The sequence below is a fragment of the Erythranthe guttata genome, chromosome 5 (genome assembly GCF_056151865.1).
Source record: "Erythranthe guttata isolate IM_541 chromosome 5, IM_541, whole genome shotgun sequence".
Taxonomy (NCBI): Eukaryota; Viridiplantae; Streptophyta; class Magnoliopsida; order Lamiales; family Phrymaceae; genus Erythranthe; species Erythranthe guttata.
Genome location: NC_142537.1, coordinates 1117193 through 1135194, shown reverse-complemented (window position 1 = coordinate 1135194; position 18002 = coordinate 1117193). Strand labels below are relative to the sequence as shown.

Below are 18002 nucleotides of genomic sequence, written 5' to 3'. Positions count from 1 at the left end.
AACCGTTGTCAGCTGCTGAATAACAAGTTGTAGAAACAACTTTTCTGCCAGCTCAGCTTTATTAGCATGTGATCATAACCAACTGCTGAGTCAACCATCGACTCTGAACTAACCATAACAGTAAGCGTAAGCGAGATAAGCAAATACGTGTATTATTATTATTATTATTATTATTATTATTATTATTATTATTATTATTATTATTATTATTATTATTATTATTATTATTATTCTTTAATTACGGGCCATGATCCAAAAGGAAGTACAAAGACTAACCTGAAATAGCCCAATAAAAACCCAATAAAAAGAGCCCAAGTACAATAACCAAAATAAAATTATTAATATCTCAATTTTTTGAAATTTAAAAAATAAAATAAATGCTCTCATGCAAAGAAAAAAAGAAAAAAGAAAACCCTACTTAAATCCTCTCAACGGCATCCAGAGATGACGTGGCATTTGACCACTTGTCTTCCAGATCTATAAAAACTCCAACCTGTCTTCTTCGCTTCTATGTTTGGCCCACCTTCGAGCTTCTCTCTCTTCTTTCTCTCTCTAGAAAAAAAATAAAAAAATAATTAAGCACTTTCCGTTGAACGGATCCTTTCCTATTCCTTTCCTTTCCTTTTTCTTTTTCATAATAATAATATTATTAATATCTCCGTATTTTCAGTGCGTACTGATCAAATGGCTGCTGCTTTGTGCCCCAGAACCAATTAGCTAGTTCATGTAAGCGATTATTGTTCCCTCTCTCTCTTTGTAATTATCGATGCTGATTTTTGGGACTTTTTTAGTTATTTTATGCTTCAAATAGGTTTTTTTTTTTTTAATTGAATTGGATTTGTGTACATCGAGATTTCATCCAATTTGTTGCTGGTTTAGTGGGTTTCTATTGGGTCGTGGTTTGGTATTTGATTCAGAAATATTTGGTCAAGGATTTTAGGTTAGAAAATTTGGTTGATTTTTTCAATCGTAGTTATAATATTGAATTCTGAATATGTGAATTTATTGTTTTTTTTTTTCTGAGAATTACCTTAGGGGGAGATCTTGAAATTGGGAAATTGGTTAACTCTTTCTTCCAACCCAATAAAGAGCTTTGTTTTTTGATGTTTGTTGTGTGGTAATCCAAATGAATACTTATTAAACTTTCACTTGGTTTCACAGAGTGGCAGCTTAAAATTTTGAAATGTTGAGGGAAGAAGAGAAAGATCAAGCAGTAGGTTGGAAGACGTACTCGAGGTCTGTCTCGTGGAGCGAACGCCCACCACGAAAATCGAATTCCAACCCACAATGGAACAGCAAGGCAAGGGCATGTTTGCCGCCACTTCAGCCACTTTCCATCACTCGTCCGAGCATCGAGGAATGGCCGAAAGCTGGCTCGGATGATCTCGGAGTATGGCCTAATCCTCCGACACCTGGCGCAAGGCCTCGTTCTCTAACGCCCCGTGAAAACTCAACTGGAGAGCAGCATCATCCGAGAGAATTCGAATTTCGAAGAGACAAAATCGCCTTCTTTGATATGGAATGCTCTAGAGTTTTGGATCATATATATTTAGGAAGCGATGCAATTGCTAAGAATCGTGAAATCCTCCGTCAGAATGGGATAACCCACGTGCTCAACTGCGTTGGGTTCGTTTGCCCGGAGTATTTCAAGAACGAGCTTGTGTACAAGACGCTCTGGCTGCAGGACTGCCCCTCTCAGGATATTACAAGTATCCTCTACGATGTTTTTGATTATTTCGAGGATGTTCGTGAACAAGGTGGCCGTGTCCTTGTCCACTGTTGTCATGGGGTGTCTCGGTCAACCTCGTTGGTCATTGCGTATCTTATGTGGAAAGAGGGTCGGAGCTTCGATGATGCTTTCCAGCACGTCAAAACAGCTAGAGGAGTGGCTAATCCAAACGTTGGATTTGCTTGCCAGCTGTTGCAATGTCAGAAGCGCGTGCATGCTCTCCCTGCAAGCCCATCTTCCGTGATTAGAATGTACCGAGTGGCGCCTCACTCACCGTACGACCCTCTTCATCTCGTACCGAAAATGCTGTCTGAACCAGGTGCAGATAAGCTTGACTCGCGTGGGGCGTTCATTGTCCACATCCCCTCTGCTATATATGTCTGGATTGGGACATGTTGCTCCTCGGTGATGTCTGAAAATGCCAAAGCAGCTGCTTCCCAAGTTGTTCGTTATGAAAGTGCCCAATGTCCGGTTGTAACCGTCGAAGAAGGCGAAGAGACATCTGAATTCTGGGATGCTTTCAGCTACGTAAAAGGTTCAGACAATGGCTGTCATGTAAAGTCCAAGGAGGAAAAGAGTTTCTGTGCAGGGTCTAAAAGTCAAAGGAAACTCGATGAGTACGATTTAGATTTCGAAATCTTTCACAAAGCACTTGCTTTTGGAGTCGTACCGCCTTTTCCATTATCTGAAGCAGGATCCGAGACATGTCTTCCTGCTAGGGAGAATGGTTGGAATAGATTGAGGAGAAAGTTTGTAAAGGGTATTGTTAAAGAACTTAATCTTAAAAAAGTCGAAGACACTGTCCCTCTTGATAATGTCTCGTTGCAGTCAAGTACTCAATGTGATTCACCGGATTCATATGCTTCTTACGTGACAAGCAGCTCAAGTTCGAAGAAAACCGATTTAAAATCACCGTCGTTCGATTTGGTGGATTCTTTTTCCACTTTTTTCGTTAGTAAACCGAAATCCGATTTGACATCTCCATCGGTCTCGCCTTCAACATCCGATTATTCGAGCTCGTTTACATTTTCTCCATCATCGTCTAACTGGTCCGACTCATCATTCGTGTCTGCTCAGTCATCACCTCAGAGTCTTGAATCGGGAGATTCTGATTCTGCTAAGAGTGGTCCTTTAGAGGAAAGTGCTGTTCCTATAGAGGACGAAAAAACCCGTTTATCAGAAGAGGCTATTACCATTTTGCCCTCCATTGATGAAGAATCTCGAACTTCTTCACAAAACTCGAGTATGTACTTGGAAGATGATGAACATGATTCAGATGCAAATGGCCACGAGGCTGATGCTGATGTTTTAAGTAGATTGTACGATGAAAAAAACGACGGAAAAATCGACCGTACAGCAGATGACACGACTAACAAAATAGCGGGAGAAAAAAACGTAGTATTTTACGAGTGGCCTTCGATGCTGAAAATGGACATGAATTCTGGCATTCTTGATTCTAGATCAGTTTATATTATAGTTATACCCGAAGTAAGTTTCGGCACAAAGAAAGTTGATGCGTTATATGTATGGATAGGGCGAAACGTGTCATTGGAAGGAAGTGATAGGCAGTTGATCAAGAATGATAATAGCAAACATGAAGATATTCGCGCCCGTTTGGAGGCACTTGGCCTTCATCTTCTCGTTGAGAAGGGTTTCAGCAAAGATGCTCGTGTTAAGGTACTTACTTAATCTTCTAGAATCAAGATTCAATCTGTACTCGTTTTAACATTAAAGCTTATCTGTTATTTGTCATGGTATATATTGAACACGTGGGCTTGAGCTAAATTAAATATGTTGGGAAAAAAATCGGTATTGTTTACTACAATCTTGAATGTCACTAAACTACATCGAGCGAACACTGAATTATATAGCTTTTCTTTTACTATCTCGATTTTTTAACAAAGTGGATTGATTAATGTAGTCGTCGAATTTACTAGTTTACGATGTTACAGATAGTGGAGGAAGGGGAGGAACCGGAGCAGCTAGTGGAGTATTTGGCATGCTTATCAATAGGCAAAGATTCAGACAAAGGTGGTGTATAGGTAGACAGGAGAAAAGGAAATTTAATGATTTTTCATATGGGGTTTGGTTTGCAGCTCTCTATAAATCTAATGAGTAATGAGTTGCTGCTGCTCTCTATTCTTCTATTTGGCAATCCCAAAGCAGGGCATTTTTCATGTTTCTGTGCTTGTGAGATGTAAGGACAAAAATCTCATTTTTAATCATAAAGGAGGAATTTTTAGATTCTGTTTATGTTTAATTGAAGAATTTTCTGGTAATAATTTATTTGCAGTCTCTTTTCTTTTAATTGAATGTGAGGCTTTCTCCACTTTCCAGTAAGTTGAAATGCAAGTATGTGTATTTTCTTCAATAAAAATCAATTCTTTAAAAAGAATATTGTTTTCAATTGCAACTGGATTTTTATTTTATGGTAATTGGGTTCCACGTTAGAATTATTACATTTGACATCATTTCAAATAATACTATGATTATGTCTAAATGGTCCTAAAAGTAATAATAAAATAGAATGGGCTTTTGGAAAAGGGAGAGATCATAGACGAAGGAAAGCCCGACCGTGAAAGAGAACGATTGCTCTAGACGACTTGTAAAAAGGAGTGCTTGGAAGGTCTTCGTAGGCATTAATTATCCAATGGTCAAGTCAGTCGAGAAGTGTGAAAAATGATATATCTTTGAAAGAGGTAAAAAATGGCGTATTGAATGTAATATAGGAAGAGGATTAAAAACCCTTTGTTTTCTTTCGTTCCACAATTGTATTTATACCTAGTCTAGTGGGACCCCTATCTTATCAAATCACGATGTACGTGCAAGTGAGGTGACTTGCTGCGAGCTCATTTTATTTGCTGAAAGCGATATTCTTCCTTTCACTACGACCTGTGTTGCTCCATTGTTGCTTTTAACTATCATAAGCGAGCTCGTTGTTGGTTGATGGACCTATTTTCAGTCCACATCAAGGTGCAGGATTTTCACCCCCGTTTCCGACATTAAACCGAATGTAGTCGCATCCATCGCTTATACATACTCTACGTGTTTGTTTATGGCTTTTAATTCAATTCGGGCCATTGAACAATTGTGACCCTATCATACTATATGTTTATTTTAACTTTTCCTTTATATTATCAACTAGAATATTTTATTTTATGTACTTTTCTCGTAACCTTTTTGTTTTTTTGTATGTTTATTTATATGTGAATTTAATTTACGTCTAAAAGACATTTGTATAAAATAACAACAGATAAAATGTCATTCTTGCCACAATCAAACACTTTCTTCAATCCAATTTCTCATTTATAACCAATTTAATTTGACAATTTTGAAACCGTTGGGATTAAATTAAGTTGGGAAATTAGAGAGAGAAAATTATCGGATGACAAAAATACCCTTTTGGAAAACAATTATAATCTTCTCGCTTTCTTCAAAACCACGACCTCTGATCTCAAGTCAGTCACATGGACTGTCAGCAACACTAGATAATTACTCCGGCACCCCTCTCTCTCTCACACACACACACACACACACACACACAAACACATCTCTTTCTCTCTCACACACACACAAACGCACAATGGAGTGCTAACACCGCACTACAGTAAAGCAATTCGAAGACCGGAGCCAAGCCATACGCCGAGCCGGGGGGAAAAACAGCCAAATCTCAAGCTGGCGTACAGCCCGAAGCGAGCGACGGCGGAGCTCCGCCATTCGAGCTCCATCGGAAGCCGCGCCACCCCGTCCCCCTCCGCTTCCGTTGTGGCTCAATCCCCATTGTCATCTGACTACCAATCGCCCCCCGCCGCCGACGACCATGACAATGGCCGCGATCGTTATCCCCGGGATCGCTCGTTCCGCTCGTATGTCCAACCATTTCTCCCGCACTATTTTTTCCCCAACGACGATCTGTATAGGCCCCATCCTCATAGATCTAAGATCTCGATTCTCATACTCGCAGCTGTTGTTTTCGCCGCCGTTCTTTCAGTTTCTTCTGTCGTCAAACGATTGGTACGCCGATGCCCCTTTTCGTATGTATACATATTATTTTATGTGTAATTGATTTGCATTTTCGATTTTTATATTCTTTATCGCTTGAATTATTCTCGTTTTTTGCCTTCTATTTGACGAATTGGGGTTTAAGCTAATTGCTTGTTTTTTAATGATATTTTTCCTCGGCATGTTTGTGAACGGGTCAAATGGATTATGCCAATTACTTCGGGAAATCAAATTTTGTGCTCTCATAATTTAGGTTATTTTGTAATATCATGTGTATCTTACGAACACTGAAAGTCTGAACTATGTGATCGGCAGCTGAAGTAAAATAAGTGTAAAATAAACATACAGAAATTATGTTTGAGTCTATGGAATTGGACTTTCGGAATTGGAATGAATTACGTTTTAATTTCAATTTTACCGCTTAGATTATTTGTGGAAGAAGTATGGAAATCGCACCCGTGTTCCTGGCTTTTGACTGTCTGATTTCTATAACAAGTTCCACCATCGTAATCCAGATCATTTTTGAGTGATTGATAGTTGTACAGATGTCAACCTGCTTTGTGCTAGCAAATATTTCTGGGTTGAAATGAGACAAGTTAAGAAGTGTGAGATTTACTTAATAAAAAAGTAGTGTAGTCTAGGGTTGACTGGATAAATAATAGTAAGTTTGATTTACTTAAGATTGCGGTAGAAGAATTTTAAACTGATTTTTGTGAAGTTGCACGCCATGGGTCGCCTGAGTACATCTGTCGATGCATATTACAATGAGGCGTGCTTGGTTAATTGGATTCCAACATCTTATTTGCAATTATGATACTTGTAGAAACTATCACAGACGTTGTGCATTATCTAATCGTTTCTATTCTGATGTTACCCTCTGCTTTGGTTGCAGAACGCCCCATATTTGTGCAGAAAAGATGGCATAACTCTTCAGTGCCCTCATGTAAGCTCAAATTGTCATCTGGTGCTCTTTTATAATCCTCAGCTTGGGTTGTGGATTCAGTTGCATTACTTTCGTTGCATGTAGGTAAAGGAGTCTTCATCGCTGTGGGAGAATCCTTATTCAGCCACTACATCATGGAAGCCTTGTGCTGAACGACATGAGGGAATAATTTCAGGTACTCATCCATATCATAAATCATATGAATGATGAAAACTTCTGAAAAATTGATGAAGTTACGCCTTTGTCCCTTCCAGTGGCCTGGATTTTGCCTTTTCTATTTTTCTGTAAAGGTCTCTTCACTCTGAGAGGAAGAGAAGAGAATGGAACAAAAATAATCTGATTCTGAGGCTAGTGAAAGGAATTATCTAAATTCAAAGTTATAATCTGTACTCTCTTCCCTTCGAAAATTAAAGCAAGTAAATTTTGTAGATATTCAGATTTCAAATATCTTACTTCTTTCATGCTTTGTTCTCAAGCTATTCCGCCGTAATAGTAACCTTTCCCATATAGGATAGAAAAGATAATGGGAAAATCAGGAGAAGTCCTGAAGTATAAATTGATGAATCATTTTAGATGAGATACCTTACTCAATTCAATTTAGAAAGCATCTACTGAGGAATGAACTAGTTGAAGAGTATACCACTATTATGAGCTTTGTTGATTGACTAAACTGAATATTTTGATTTTAGATATCTCTCCAGCAAGACCAATTTCCTTGGACTAGGTGTAAAAAATTACAAGTTTTGGGTGGGTAGGGGATACTCTTAAATGCATTAAAGTGGACCCGAGTTGGTGGAATGCTGTTTGTTTAAAATCAGGAAACAGGCCCTGGGCCATTATTCACTGCTTTTTAAATGCTTTATTTCTACTTTTCATGAATCACGACATTTTGACTTGTTTCATTTTGTTCCCATAATTGTTGTTCTTTGGGATTGGGTGGGTGAACTCTTTTTGTGATGGTTAACCAAAAGCAGAAGAGACTAGTATTTTTACAGCAAAAAATACTATCCACTTACCTCTCTTCTGGGATATCTTATGGCTGTATTCTAGATTAGATTTCTGAATGTGCGTATGTCAGAATTAATCCGTTTATGAATGATCTCCTTTCTTTCACCTTGCAGATCTTCCAGCTGAGAATTCAACAAATGGCTATGTATTTATACATGCTGAGGGTGGTCTTAACCAGCAAAGAATTGCTGTATGTGATCCTTGAAGAGACTTAATTTATTTCATGTTTCATTTAGTTCATTCATGCATTATGAAGGAGAGACTATCTGGATCTGGATATTTGAAATTGCTCCTTTATTTATTTTGCTTCTCGAAGACAGTGATAGCTTTTATCATTTGATTCTTTACCCATGTTAGGAGGCATGTTATTACGACTTGCACGGACCACTAGATTTTATTTGGATTTTCGAAGTTTTAAGTGGCTGCGGACCTGTGATTGACTATGAGTGTCTATATGCTTCTCTGCAGATATGCAATGCTGTTGCTGTGGCGAAGATAATGAATGTTACTCTTATTTTGCCCGTGCTGAAGCAAGACCAGATATGGAAAGACCAAACGTGAGTGAACTTGACTAAAGCCACACTATGTTTACTAATCTATTTTGCCTGCTTTAATGTACTTAAAGTTAATGCACAATGAAAAAGATTTCTTATGCAGGTGCAAAATCAATTGCATTTTTTCAACTATACTTCTTTTTTTTAAACTATTTTATCTATTCAACTTATGCCTAATTATTCTCCAACCTTTCACTTGTAACTTTATCGGGGCTCCTGTGTGCTGTCCTTGCACGTAATTATATGAGTTGAGGCAACTGGGTTATTTCGTTGCTGGACTCTCGACGTTTATAAATTGATTAACACTCTTGTTTTATGTAAACCATCTATTACTGAGCAATAGTGTCTAATATATGAATTTTATAAATGCAAAGGAAATTTGAAGAACATGTAATGCAGATCATATTATTGACTACTCTAGATCTCTAGTGTGTTCATAGATTTAATTTACTGCAGGAAATTTGAAGACATATTTGATGTAGATCACTTTATTGACTACTTGAAATACGATGTACGGATTGTTAGAGATATCCCGGAATGGTTTACGGATAAAGCAGAGCTGTTCACCAGTATAAGGTTTGGTATTTTCCTTTTCACTCTTACATATTTTAGTCACCTGCAGCAGAGTGGAATAATGCTTTGGCCGAGCTGCATGTATGAAAATATATTGTCGTAACAGTGAGTCCATAACTTCGCAATATGTAGTTGTCCAACTTTCAATAAAAAAAATAATGAATGGACAAATTCCACCAAATAGCTTGTGAGTCCAGGAAAAGTAAAATAAGGTTTACTTATTTTCGGCCTAGTATTCTTTCTTGCGTTAAAAGTTCTAGACGAGTCATAGTGGATTAGTGGGCACTAAGCAACATCCCTCAGTTTAATTTTCAAAGGAATCAATCTTGATACCGTAATTTTTGAATTTATTCACAAACTCAGGGCTTTTGGCATATCAATCTCATTGTAATCGCATATAATCAATGACAGGCGTACTGTAAAAAACATTCCGAAGTATGCTCCTGCACAGTTCTACATAGACAATGTATTACCTCGTGTAAAGGAGAAGAAGATAATGGCCTTGAAACCTTTTGTAGATCGACTGGGGTGAGTTTTCAGTTCCAATGAATGTGATATTTTTTCTTTTTTCTTTCCATAACAATGTATGTGAGGATTTATATCTTCCTAGACATAACAATATTTAGTGATAGTTCTTTCAATCTTTCTTGTTTATAAGGTATGATAATGTCCCTCAAGAAATCAACAGGCTAAGGTGTAGAGTGAACTATCATGCTCTAAAATTTCTTCCTGAAATCGAGAATATGGCTGATTTGCTCGTATCTAGGATGAGAAATCGAACTGGTAGTTCAAATCCTTTCATGTAAGTGCATGGATTATCTTATTTAAGTTCCTTAAGTTACCATCATTTAATTTTTTTTCCTTTTAAATGAAGGGTCTTCAATTTTTTCTTATTATAATCTTTTTTGACATACTTACACATGTATGCAGGGCTCTTCATTTACGATTCGAGAAAGGTATGGTGGGTCTTTCTTTCTGTGATTTCGTCGGAACTAGGATGGAGAAAGCACTAATGGCTATATACAGAATGAAAGAATGGCCTAGGCGCTTCAAGGTATCATATATTCAGGTTGAGATTTTCACGAGGCATCAAATAAAATAATCCAACTTATATGATTTTCTTTTTTCTCTGTACTACAGGATGGCTCTCATCTTTGGGCCTTGGCTCTTCAGAAACGGAAGGAAGGAAGATGCCCTCTCGAGCCTGGTGAGGTGGCAGTGATGCTTCGTGCAATGGGTTATCCTAAAGAAACTCAAATATACGTTGCCTCTGGGCAGGTTTACGGTGGACAGAACCGCATGGCACCACTTAGAAACATGTTCCCTAATCTGGTAAGTCCATGTTGTGAATCATCCCCTGTTATCTAAAAATCGGCAATTAGTTTTCATTAAGTATCTATTACAGGTGACAAAGGAGGAATTAGCTGCCAAATTAGAGTTGGATGGATTTAGAAAACACGTGACAAGCTTAGCAGCTCTAGACTTCTTGGTCTGTCTGAAGTCCGATGTATTTGTCATGACACATGGAGGAAACTTCGCTAAGCTAATAATCGGGCATCGAAGGTACATGGGACACCGTTTAAAATCCATAAAACCGGATAAGGGTTTAATGTCCAAATCTTTAGGTGACCCCTACATGGGGTGGTCCACATTCGTCGAGGATGTGATTGTAACACACCAAACACGAACCGGATTACCAGAAGAAACTTTCCCTAATTACGACATTTGGGAGAACCCTTTGACACCTTGCATGTGTCGAACCTGATTTTATTTGATATTTCTGATAGTGTAGCACAGGTTAGTAGGAAGATTTGTCGGGAGCGCTAATGTTGAGACAAGATGTGAATCGACGTGGAATTTGTTTTTTTTTTACGGAAGAGTTAGTTTCGCAGGGAAAGATTATATATAATACTGTGCAGGTGATGCAATTTTAGTAGGTCAGAACCTGCGAAGAATATGTTTGATGTCGTGTTAATGAGGCTTGAAATTGGCCCCCCTCCCCCCACTCCCTTTTATATATATAAGATCTTCCATAGTAGGGGGGTGGAGATACTACATGGTTGTACTGGAAAATTGATGCATTTTTATTGTCATTTATGATGTAAATTATGATTGCATTTTATGAAATGCAAGTTTTTTAAAATTTTGATTGCGTCTGTGGGGTATATGTATAGTGTAAGTATTGCATTTTTTCAAATGCCTCATTATTTCATGTCTCTGTCACTTTGATTTTGATAACACTGTATGCCTTTCTTTTCAGTTTACCACTTCTAGAATGGATTGTGGTGTATGCAGTGACGCATGCTCTCTCTCTCTCTCTCTCTCTCTCTCTCTCACACACACACACACACACACACACACACATCCACCCACACACACCCCAATGGACGTTATGATAATGAGTACTACTTACTGTAGTGCTATTAAAATGATATTTGATAGGGGTGTGCACGGGTCGGTACGGTTCGGTTTTTGCAATAAACCAAACACGTACCGATAATATCGGTTTTTCATATTTTAAAACCGTGTATGTCGGTTTTTTTTCGGTTCGGTACGAATCGGTTTTTCGGTTTTCGGTAAACGGTATCGGTATCAATTCGGTTTATTTTCGATTTCGGTTTCATTATCGGTTCGAATCGGTTCGGTATAAAACCGATGTTTGATTAACGATGAATTAGGACTTCTATCACATTTCTTTGAGAAAATTAACAAGTAACAATCCAAAATTAACTAATAAAATAAATTTACTGCCATTAGAAAAATAAAAATAAAAATATAACCCTACTACTAACCCTACTGCCATAAAAAAATAATGAGATTACAACTAATAAACTTAAATGTCATTAATTTCATCTTCAAAAAAATAAACCTGTTGCCCCATCAAAGAAGTCCAACTACATCAAAAGATTAAGTATCTGAGTGTAGCCACATTGATTACCAAAAAAACTTACCGATTTTTACTATCTATCAAACCACTTCGTTTTGTATTCCCAAATCGGTTCGGTTCGGTAAATCGGTTCGGCAAAAAAAAATTTCTCCATACACATACCGATTTTTTCGGTTTTTCAAAAAATATTTACCGTGTATGCGGTTTTAAGTCGGGACGGTGTATATCGGCTCGGTTTTTTCGGTTTTCGGTTCGGTTTTTCGGTTTCTCGGTTTTTATGCTCACCCCTAATATTTGACCAAGTCATTAACAAATGTAACGCACATTTTCTATTGATGAACATAAGAGATTTTGCATCCGCTCAAATTATCCTCATACAATAGCTCGTAACTGGACAAGAGATGTAAACTACACTTTAACTACGTGTGACGAGTTCGACGTAGAAATGACAGTGTGCTTGTTAGTTCTTATTCATGATATTGCAATAATGAAGAAATTAAATTATTCTTGTTCCACCATCATTTTTTGACCATGAGGAAGAAAGAAAGATGCCATTTGCCATGGAATAAGACTCTTTAACATTCAATCTTGTTTTCTTTCACGACTTGTTCCAATTGGCCAAATTATTGCCATATACACATTTGTGGAAGTACAAAACTTGCACTCAACAACATCAACAAAAATAGTCAAGTTAATTAACCTAAAGTTGATGGGACAAAAGAAATATATATATATTTTATTAAACAAAATCTTGTCTTTTACGTATGTATATGAAATTTATGAAATCGAAATGAAAGATCGAACATAATGATCACGATCACGATCTTGAATATGTCATCAGATTTTATACTATGCCACATTGAGTAAATCTTTACCATTCATAAGCATATAAACACACACACCCACATTGATGTGTGTAAATCAACCGTAAAAACTCATGTCAATCAGCTCATAATTCTTACAATAATTCATTCATTTTCCAATAAACTTTCTCTCACCAAATATTCTTTAGGTCTCGTTTGGTTGCCAAGACAAGATTAAATAAAACCTAATTTTTTTTTTATTGAACTTTGGACAATCCAATAAAAAACATGCCTAAAAAGCAAAATGAGGTATGATAACATAATATTTGCGGATCGACCTGGCAAGTTATTGGAATTACCAAACATCAAACAAAGTCCAATAATTTAGCTAATCATGACTAATCTCCACAACCAAATAGGGTCAATAAGAACTCTTTTCTTATATACGTTAAAGAAGTCTAATTTATATTATTCATTTCCAATTTTGTTGGCGCCTTGTTTGGAATAAAATCATCATCCCTGCAAAAAAAATCTTGTCATCTCTTCTCAATTCTATCATCCTCTCAGAAATTCCGCAATTCGAGGATCTTCCATTTTTACCAATTCCTCTCTCTCTCTCTCACACACACTTACACACACTTTCTCTCTCACACACACACAGACGCTGCAACATGGGATCTTCCATAACAAGATCCCACCTTTCTCCATCATTCTTGTTCGCAAAACCAGTAAATTTTATCCCATCAACCCCTTCAAACATCCAACTAAATCCATCAAAAAACCCACCAATTCTAAGATTCGCGTTCAACAATCCCAAATCAAGAAAACCAAACCCTAAAACATCCCCTCTCTCCTGCTTCACATTTCCGACAAAATCAACAACCACCGTCTCGGAAAAGGTTCGAAGCCTAAATTTTGAGTTCAAATCACTACCCGAACCAATCGACAGAGTCAGAAAACTGCTGCACTACGCCGCCATTCTCCCACCATTCGACGAATCCTCGAGAATTCAAGAAAATCGTGTCTTCGGCTGCACGACTCAGGTCTGGCTGGAAGCGAGGATGGAATCAAATGGGGTGATGAGATTCAGTTTGGACAGTGATTCGGAGATCACAAAAGGGTTCTGTTCTTGCCTGATATGGCTGCTCGACGGGGCCCACGCCGACGATGTTTTGAGTGTGAAAGCAGAGGATTTGGTCGAGATGAACGTTGGGCTGCCGAGCAGGGGCAATTCCAGGGTGAACACGTGGCATAATGTGTTGATCGGTATGCAGAGGAGAACTGTGGATCTTGTTGAGCATCATCAGTCTTTAGATCCCCTGTTTTCTTCTTGTTCTTGATGTTTTAGATTTCTTTTGATTTGATTTTAATTTTGGGTAATTACCGAATTGCCATAGTGGGATTTGTACATTGTAGTGATGTTGTTTGGTGCCAAGTTTCTGCATAAAAAATGCTATATACTTTGTTAGTGAAAGTTGTTTGCAGCTACGTTCTTGCATTTAATTATACACGACAACCATTGAGATAAGGTCAAATTACGAAAAAACTCATCATGTTTGAGTAAGTACAACTATCCTCATCAATTATGAATTTTTTTATACGTTCAGTTCACCCTTATGGTGTCAAATTCAACGAAATCTTCTAGATTCCGTAGAATGTTCTCTAGTGTATACTCGTTTTTTTTACAAAAATCCAATTTTTAATGCACCAAAATTTGATATTTACAAGCCAAGAGACACATTTTATGTATGATTATTTTTTTTCAAAATGTGGAGCTTGAATGGGGTGAAACGGGTACAAACTGGAGAATATTCCACACATTTTAAAAGATTCCACTAAATTTGACACTGCAAGGGTAAACGTGTAAGAAGATTCACAGTGAAATGAGAGATTTTTTCGTAATTTTACCTTACCTTGTCTGGCAGTAATTTATGCATTAATTTAAAGATTAATCTATTTTTAAGTGGGATTGGTTTAATTACGGTCTGAAAGCTCACAAATAAATTAGGCAGCCCGGCCCACAAATAGTTTAAATTTCATCTTTTTTGGGCCCACTTTGAAATTGAGCCTAATAATTTTAGTTTGGGCTATAATTGTAAATTGGGCCGGTCACTTGTAATCATTTACAAACCTTTTTCTTTGAATAAAGAATATATACTTTGATATTTCCACGTCACTATCTCGCCCGAGCCCCACTAATATTCCTCCACGTCATCAAGCTCAGGTGGGAAACGAAAGAATCTTTTTTCGCCCCCACCGTCCCACTCGACCAATCAGCGTGGCCCATCACCCACCCCCGCCGCACGTGCAACCACGCGCCTCTACATGCTCACGTTGGAGAAACATATATCATTCATTCCTTTTCTTAGCTCTAAAGTTTTTTCAAAATTCAATTTTTTTTGGAGTTCAATATATATATATATATATATATATATATATATATATATATATATATACTTTCCCCCTTTTGAAAAATATTTATTTTTTAAATCCGAGATTTTGTAAACGAATTTCTCAATTTTGAAAATGTTGAAATCGCCATGGGGGAACGTCGGCAACTGGGCGGCGGAAGCCGAGCGCGCCGAGGCAGAGGAGCGAGAAGCCGCGGCGGCGCAGCCGCCGCCAGTCAGCTTTCCAAGCCTGAAGGAATCCGTCAGCACCGCCAAGCAGAAGAAGAAGACGAAAATGAACCTGGCTGAGTTCATGATGCAACAGCCCACCGATTCCGGCTCGCTCCGCCTCCCCACCGGCCCCAAGGAGAGGTCCCCCGACGAAATGCAGCACGGGAGATTAGGCGGCGGGTTTTCCAATTACGGGTCGCGAACCGGATCCTCGGGCCCTAATTCGGGTCGGACTGGGAACTACGATGGTCGGAGGTCTTACGGTTACGAAGACGATGACCGGAGGGGTACCCTCCCTCAATCTAGGGTTTCTGAATTCGATCAACCCTCGCGAGCTGATGAGGTTGACAATTGGGCCTCGATGAAGAAACAAACCCTACCCGACGGACACGATTCGCGTCAAGCCCGACCCGGGGGAAAGTACAGCTCACTCGGCGGTGGTGTGGGTTCCGGCGCTGCGTCACGGGCGGATGAAGTAGACAATTGGGCTTCTGCAAAGAAGCCCATTTCGCATACACAGCCACAAACTAGATCTTCCAGCTTCGTTTCGGGCTCCTCCAGGCCCGATTCTGATCGTTGGATTCGTAATGAACCAGAGCAGAAATTAGCTTCGAACACTTCGAAAAATGAGGTTGAAACGCCGGTGAAAGTGAATAGACCGAATCCATTTGGGGTGGCAAGGCCAAGGGAAGAAGTGTTGGCGGAGAAAGGTTTGGATTGGAAGAAGCTCGATTTGGATATTGAATCGAAGAAGCAGCAGAGTTCAGTTACTGGTGGGAGTAGTAGGCCCACAAGTTCTCAGTCAAGTAGGTCAGAGACCCCCATGGGTGAAGTAACAGTGCAGCAAAAACCGAAAGTGAATCCGTTTGGGGATGCTAAGCCGAGAGAAGTTTTGCTGGAGGAGAAAGGCTTGGATTGGAAGAAGATCGATCTTGAGTTGGAGCATAAACGAGTTGAGAGGTAAACCCTTTGATTGTGCAATTCATTTTTGGTACTGGCATTTCATCGTATAGGTAGTGTTGTGTGTGTGTGTGTTTTGTGATTTAGTGTCTGTTTATGGTGGAACTGCATGTTTTGCAAATTGTTGATGTATAGTAAGTTATTTTTCTAGTGTATTTGGTTTAATGAGATAAGGTTTGTCGAGAATGGAGTATTTGTTGAACGAAGGAATGATTAGAGGATTGTATAGTGCAGGTTATTTAGAAAAAAAAAAGAAGTGGATTATTTGAAAGTGACGGTGGAATTATATTTTAGTTTTGTTATGTCTTTGTTAAATTGAGTAAATGTCGAAATATGGATGTAAGTATTTAATTTTTAGATGATGGGATGTTTCAGGCCCGAGACAGAAGAAGAAAAGAATTTGAAGGAAGAAATCGAACATCTGAAAAAGGAAATGCAACAAAAATCCGGCGAAGAACAAACTTCTATGCATGATCTAATACTTCAAAGGCAGCAAGATTTGGAAGTTCTTGTTCATCAGTTGGATGACAAAGTTCGTTACAGTCAGAAAATCTTTGCGAGGCAGAATTCTAGACCTCCTTCTCGACCTGGATCACATGACGGGCCTAGATCGGGCTTTCCTGAGAGACCTTCTTCCGGGCACCGCACATATGAAGATCCTCGTTCGGGCTTTCATGAGAAGCCCCGTTCTAGGCCCGGGGCTTATGAAGAGAATAGATCTGTCTATCCTCAGAGATCTTCTTCTATCGCACATGGAGCATATCAAGAACAACCTAACGGTGGAAACTACAGTGAGAGGCCGAGTTCACGAGGAAGTACGAATTCCTGGACAAGAACAAGTGATGACAGAAGATCTTTTGAAGGTGGCAACAGAGATGTGGACAGGTACACTTTCTCTTCGATATTTCCGTGTTTTCAGATTCTTTGGATTATACCTTTTTAACGTTCTTGAATCAACTTCTCGAGTTTATGAAAACATAGTTAGTTTTCTCTTGATGTTATAAATGATTTATGACTAGCGATTTTACAATTCGTTGGATGAGTAGTAGTAGAGTTTAAAAAGTTCGTTCGAGTGTATGGTTTATGATCTATTGGTGATTGACCCCTATGATCATTTCATTTTGCAGGTCGGGGTCAAGGTGGTAATTTTGTGGATTCTCGAGGGTTATTATTCGAAATATCGTGTATTTGTCCTCTGGCTAGTTAGAATGCAGCAATATTTTGGCACAAAACTCATTTTCTCATAATTTTGCTGTGAGGAATGAACTACATATGTAGTAGTGCTTGCACATACACATCTCTTGCATTAACTGTTGCATCTTCATCATTGTATTGTAAAATTCACCTTTTATTTATTTATATGTAATTGGTTGGATTAATTTATTCATATTCTTGCTAGCTAGTTCTTTCTTAAACACTGTTGATTTATTTTGATTTAATAGGGGTTATTTATGCATGAACTTTAGGGTAAATTACGCCCACCCTTGAGGTACAGTCAAATTACGAAATCCTCCCTTATGTTTGGGTAATTACAGACATCCCCTTCAACTATGGATCTTCTTACATGTTCACCTTTGTGGTGTTAAATTCAGTGAATTTCCTAGATTATATGGAATATTCTTCAGTTCTTACCTGTTGTACAATATTCGATCATAAGATAGATGTATCTATTGATTTGTAAATATCAGTGATGAATTATAAACTGTATTTTTTGCCCAAAACGAGTACAAGCTAAAGAAAATTTCACGGAATCGAGAAGATTTTGTTGAATTTGACACGATAAGGGTGGACGTATAAGAAGATTCATAGTAGATGGGTAGTTGTAATTACCCAAATATGAGGGTTTTTTCGTAATTTGTTTATTTTGAAATAAATTAATTCTTTTTTCTTTTTTTAGAATAAATTAATTATTGCTTTTTTTT

The 18002-nt window shown here is 38.2% G+C and overlaps 4 protein-coding genes across 5 annotated transcripts; all 4 read left to right on the top strand.

The window, feature by feature from the left end:
* Positions 1 to 396: 396 nt before the first annotated feature.
* Positions 397 to 4008, top strand: LOC105974741 (protein-tyrosine-phosphatase MKP1). 2 transcript variants are annotated; one of them, XM_012999887.2, is made up of 3 exons: positions 397 to 726; positions 1162 to 3406; positions 3682 to 4008. In XM_012999887.2, exons 2-3 carry the CDS (start codon positions 1184 to 1186, stop codon positions 3769 to 3771), a joined length of 2313 nt encoding a protein of 770 aa, XP_012855341.2. In that variant the 5' UTR covers positions 397 to 726; positions 1162 to 1183; the 3' UTR covers positions 3772 to 4008. The 2 variants fall into 2 exon arrangements, with proteins under 2 accessions (XP_012855341.2, XP_088674575.1); XM_088818449.1 differs by having other exon boundaries at positions 431 to 726; positions 3667 to 4008.
* A 915-nt stretch (positions 4009 to 4923) lies between these two features.
* On the top strand, positions 4924 to 10952 carry LOC105974607 (O-fucosyltransferase family protein). Its single transcript, XM_012999720.2, has 11 exons — positions 4924 to 5743; positions 6624 to 6674; positions 6759 to 6849; positions 7796 to 7872; positions 8151 to 8239; positions 8693 to 8812; positions 9221 to 9337; positions 9468 to 9611; positions 9740 to 9863; positions 9950 to 10141; positions 10215 to 10952. Exons 5-11 carry the CDS (start codon positions 8181 to 8183, stop codon positions 10572 to 10574), a joined length of 1116 nt encoding a protein of 371 aa, XP_012855174.2. The 5' UTR covers positions 4924 to 5743; positions 6624 to 6674; positions 6759 to 6849; positions 7796 to 7872; positions 8151 to 8180; the 3' UTR covers positions 10575 to 10952.
* A 1958-nt stretch (positions 10953 to 12910) lies between these two features.
* Positions 12911 to 13973, top strand: SUFE2 (sulfur E2). Its single transcript, XM_012999763.2, has one exon. The coding sequence runs from the start codon at positions 13171 to 13173 to the stop codon at positions 13837 to 13839; it is 669 nt and encodes a 222-aa protein (XP_012855217.2). The 5' UTR covers positions 12911 to 13170; the 3' UTR covers positions 13840 to 13973.
* Positions 13974 to 14684: 711 nt separating this feature from the next.
* Positions 14685 to 17467, top strand: LOC105974721 (eukaryotic translation initiation factor 4B2). The gene is made up of 3 exons (XM_012999859.2): positions 14685 to 16080; positions 16456 to 16965; positions 17208 to 17467. Exons 1-3 carry the CDS (start codon positions 15026 to 15028, stop codon positions 17224 to 17226), a joined length of 1584 nt encoding a protein of 527 aa, XP_012855313.2. The 5' UTR covers positions 14685 to 15025; the 3' UTR covers positions 17227 to 17467.
* Positions 17468 to 18002: the final 535 nt, after the last annotated feature.

What these genes read in the sequence shown, in the direction of transcription:
- LOC105974741 (XM_088818449.1), top strand. Translation starts at nt 1,184, where the DNA reads ATGTTGAGGGAAGAAGAGAAAGATCAAGCAGTAGGTTGGAAGACGTAC. An exon ending in GCAAAGATGCTCGTGTTAAG is followed by an intron (nt 3,407 to 3,666) that starts GTACTTACTTAA and finishes CGAATTTACTAG; the next exon opens with TTTACGATGTTACAGATAGT.
- SUFE2 (XM_012999763.2), top strand. Translation starts at nt 13,171, where the DNA reads ATGGGATCTTCCATAACAAGATCCCACCTTTCTCCATCATTCTTGTTC.
- LOC105974721 (XM_012999859.2), top strand. Translation starts at nt 15,026, where the DNA reads ATGTTGAAATCGCCATGGGGGAACGTCGGCAACTGGGCGGCGGAAGCC. An exon ending in GAGCATAAACGAGTTGAGAG is followed by an intron (nt 16,081 to 16,455) that starts GTAAACCCTTTG and finishes GGGATGTTTCAG; the next exon opens with GCCCGAGACAGAAGAAGAAA.
- LOC105974607 (XM_012999720.2), top strand. Translation starts at nt 8,181, where the DNA reads ATGAATGTTACTCTTATTTTGCCCGTGCTGAAGCAAGACCAGATATGG. An exon ending in GAGCTGTTCACCAGTATAAG is followed by an intron (nt 8,813 to 9,220) that starts GTTTGGTATTTT and finishes AATCAATGACAG; the next exon opens with GCGTACTGTAAAAAACATTC. An exon ending in CCTTTTGTAGATCGACTGGG is followed by an intron (nt 9,338 to 9,467) that starts GTGAGTTTTCAG and finishes CTTGTTTATAAG; the next exon opens with GTATGATAATGTCCCTCAAG.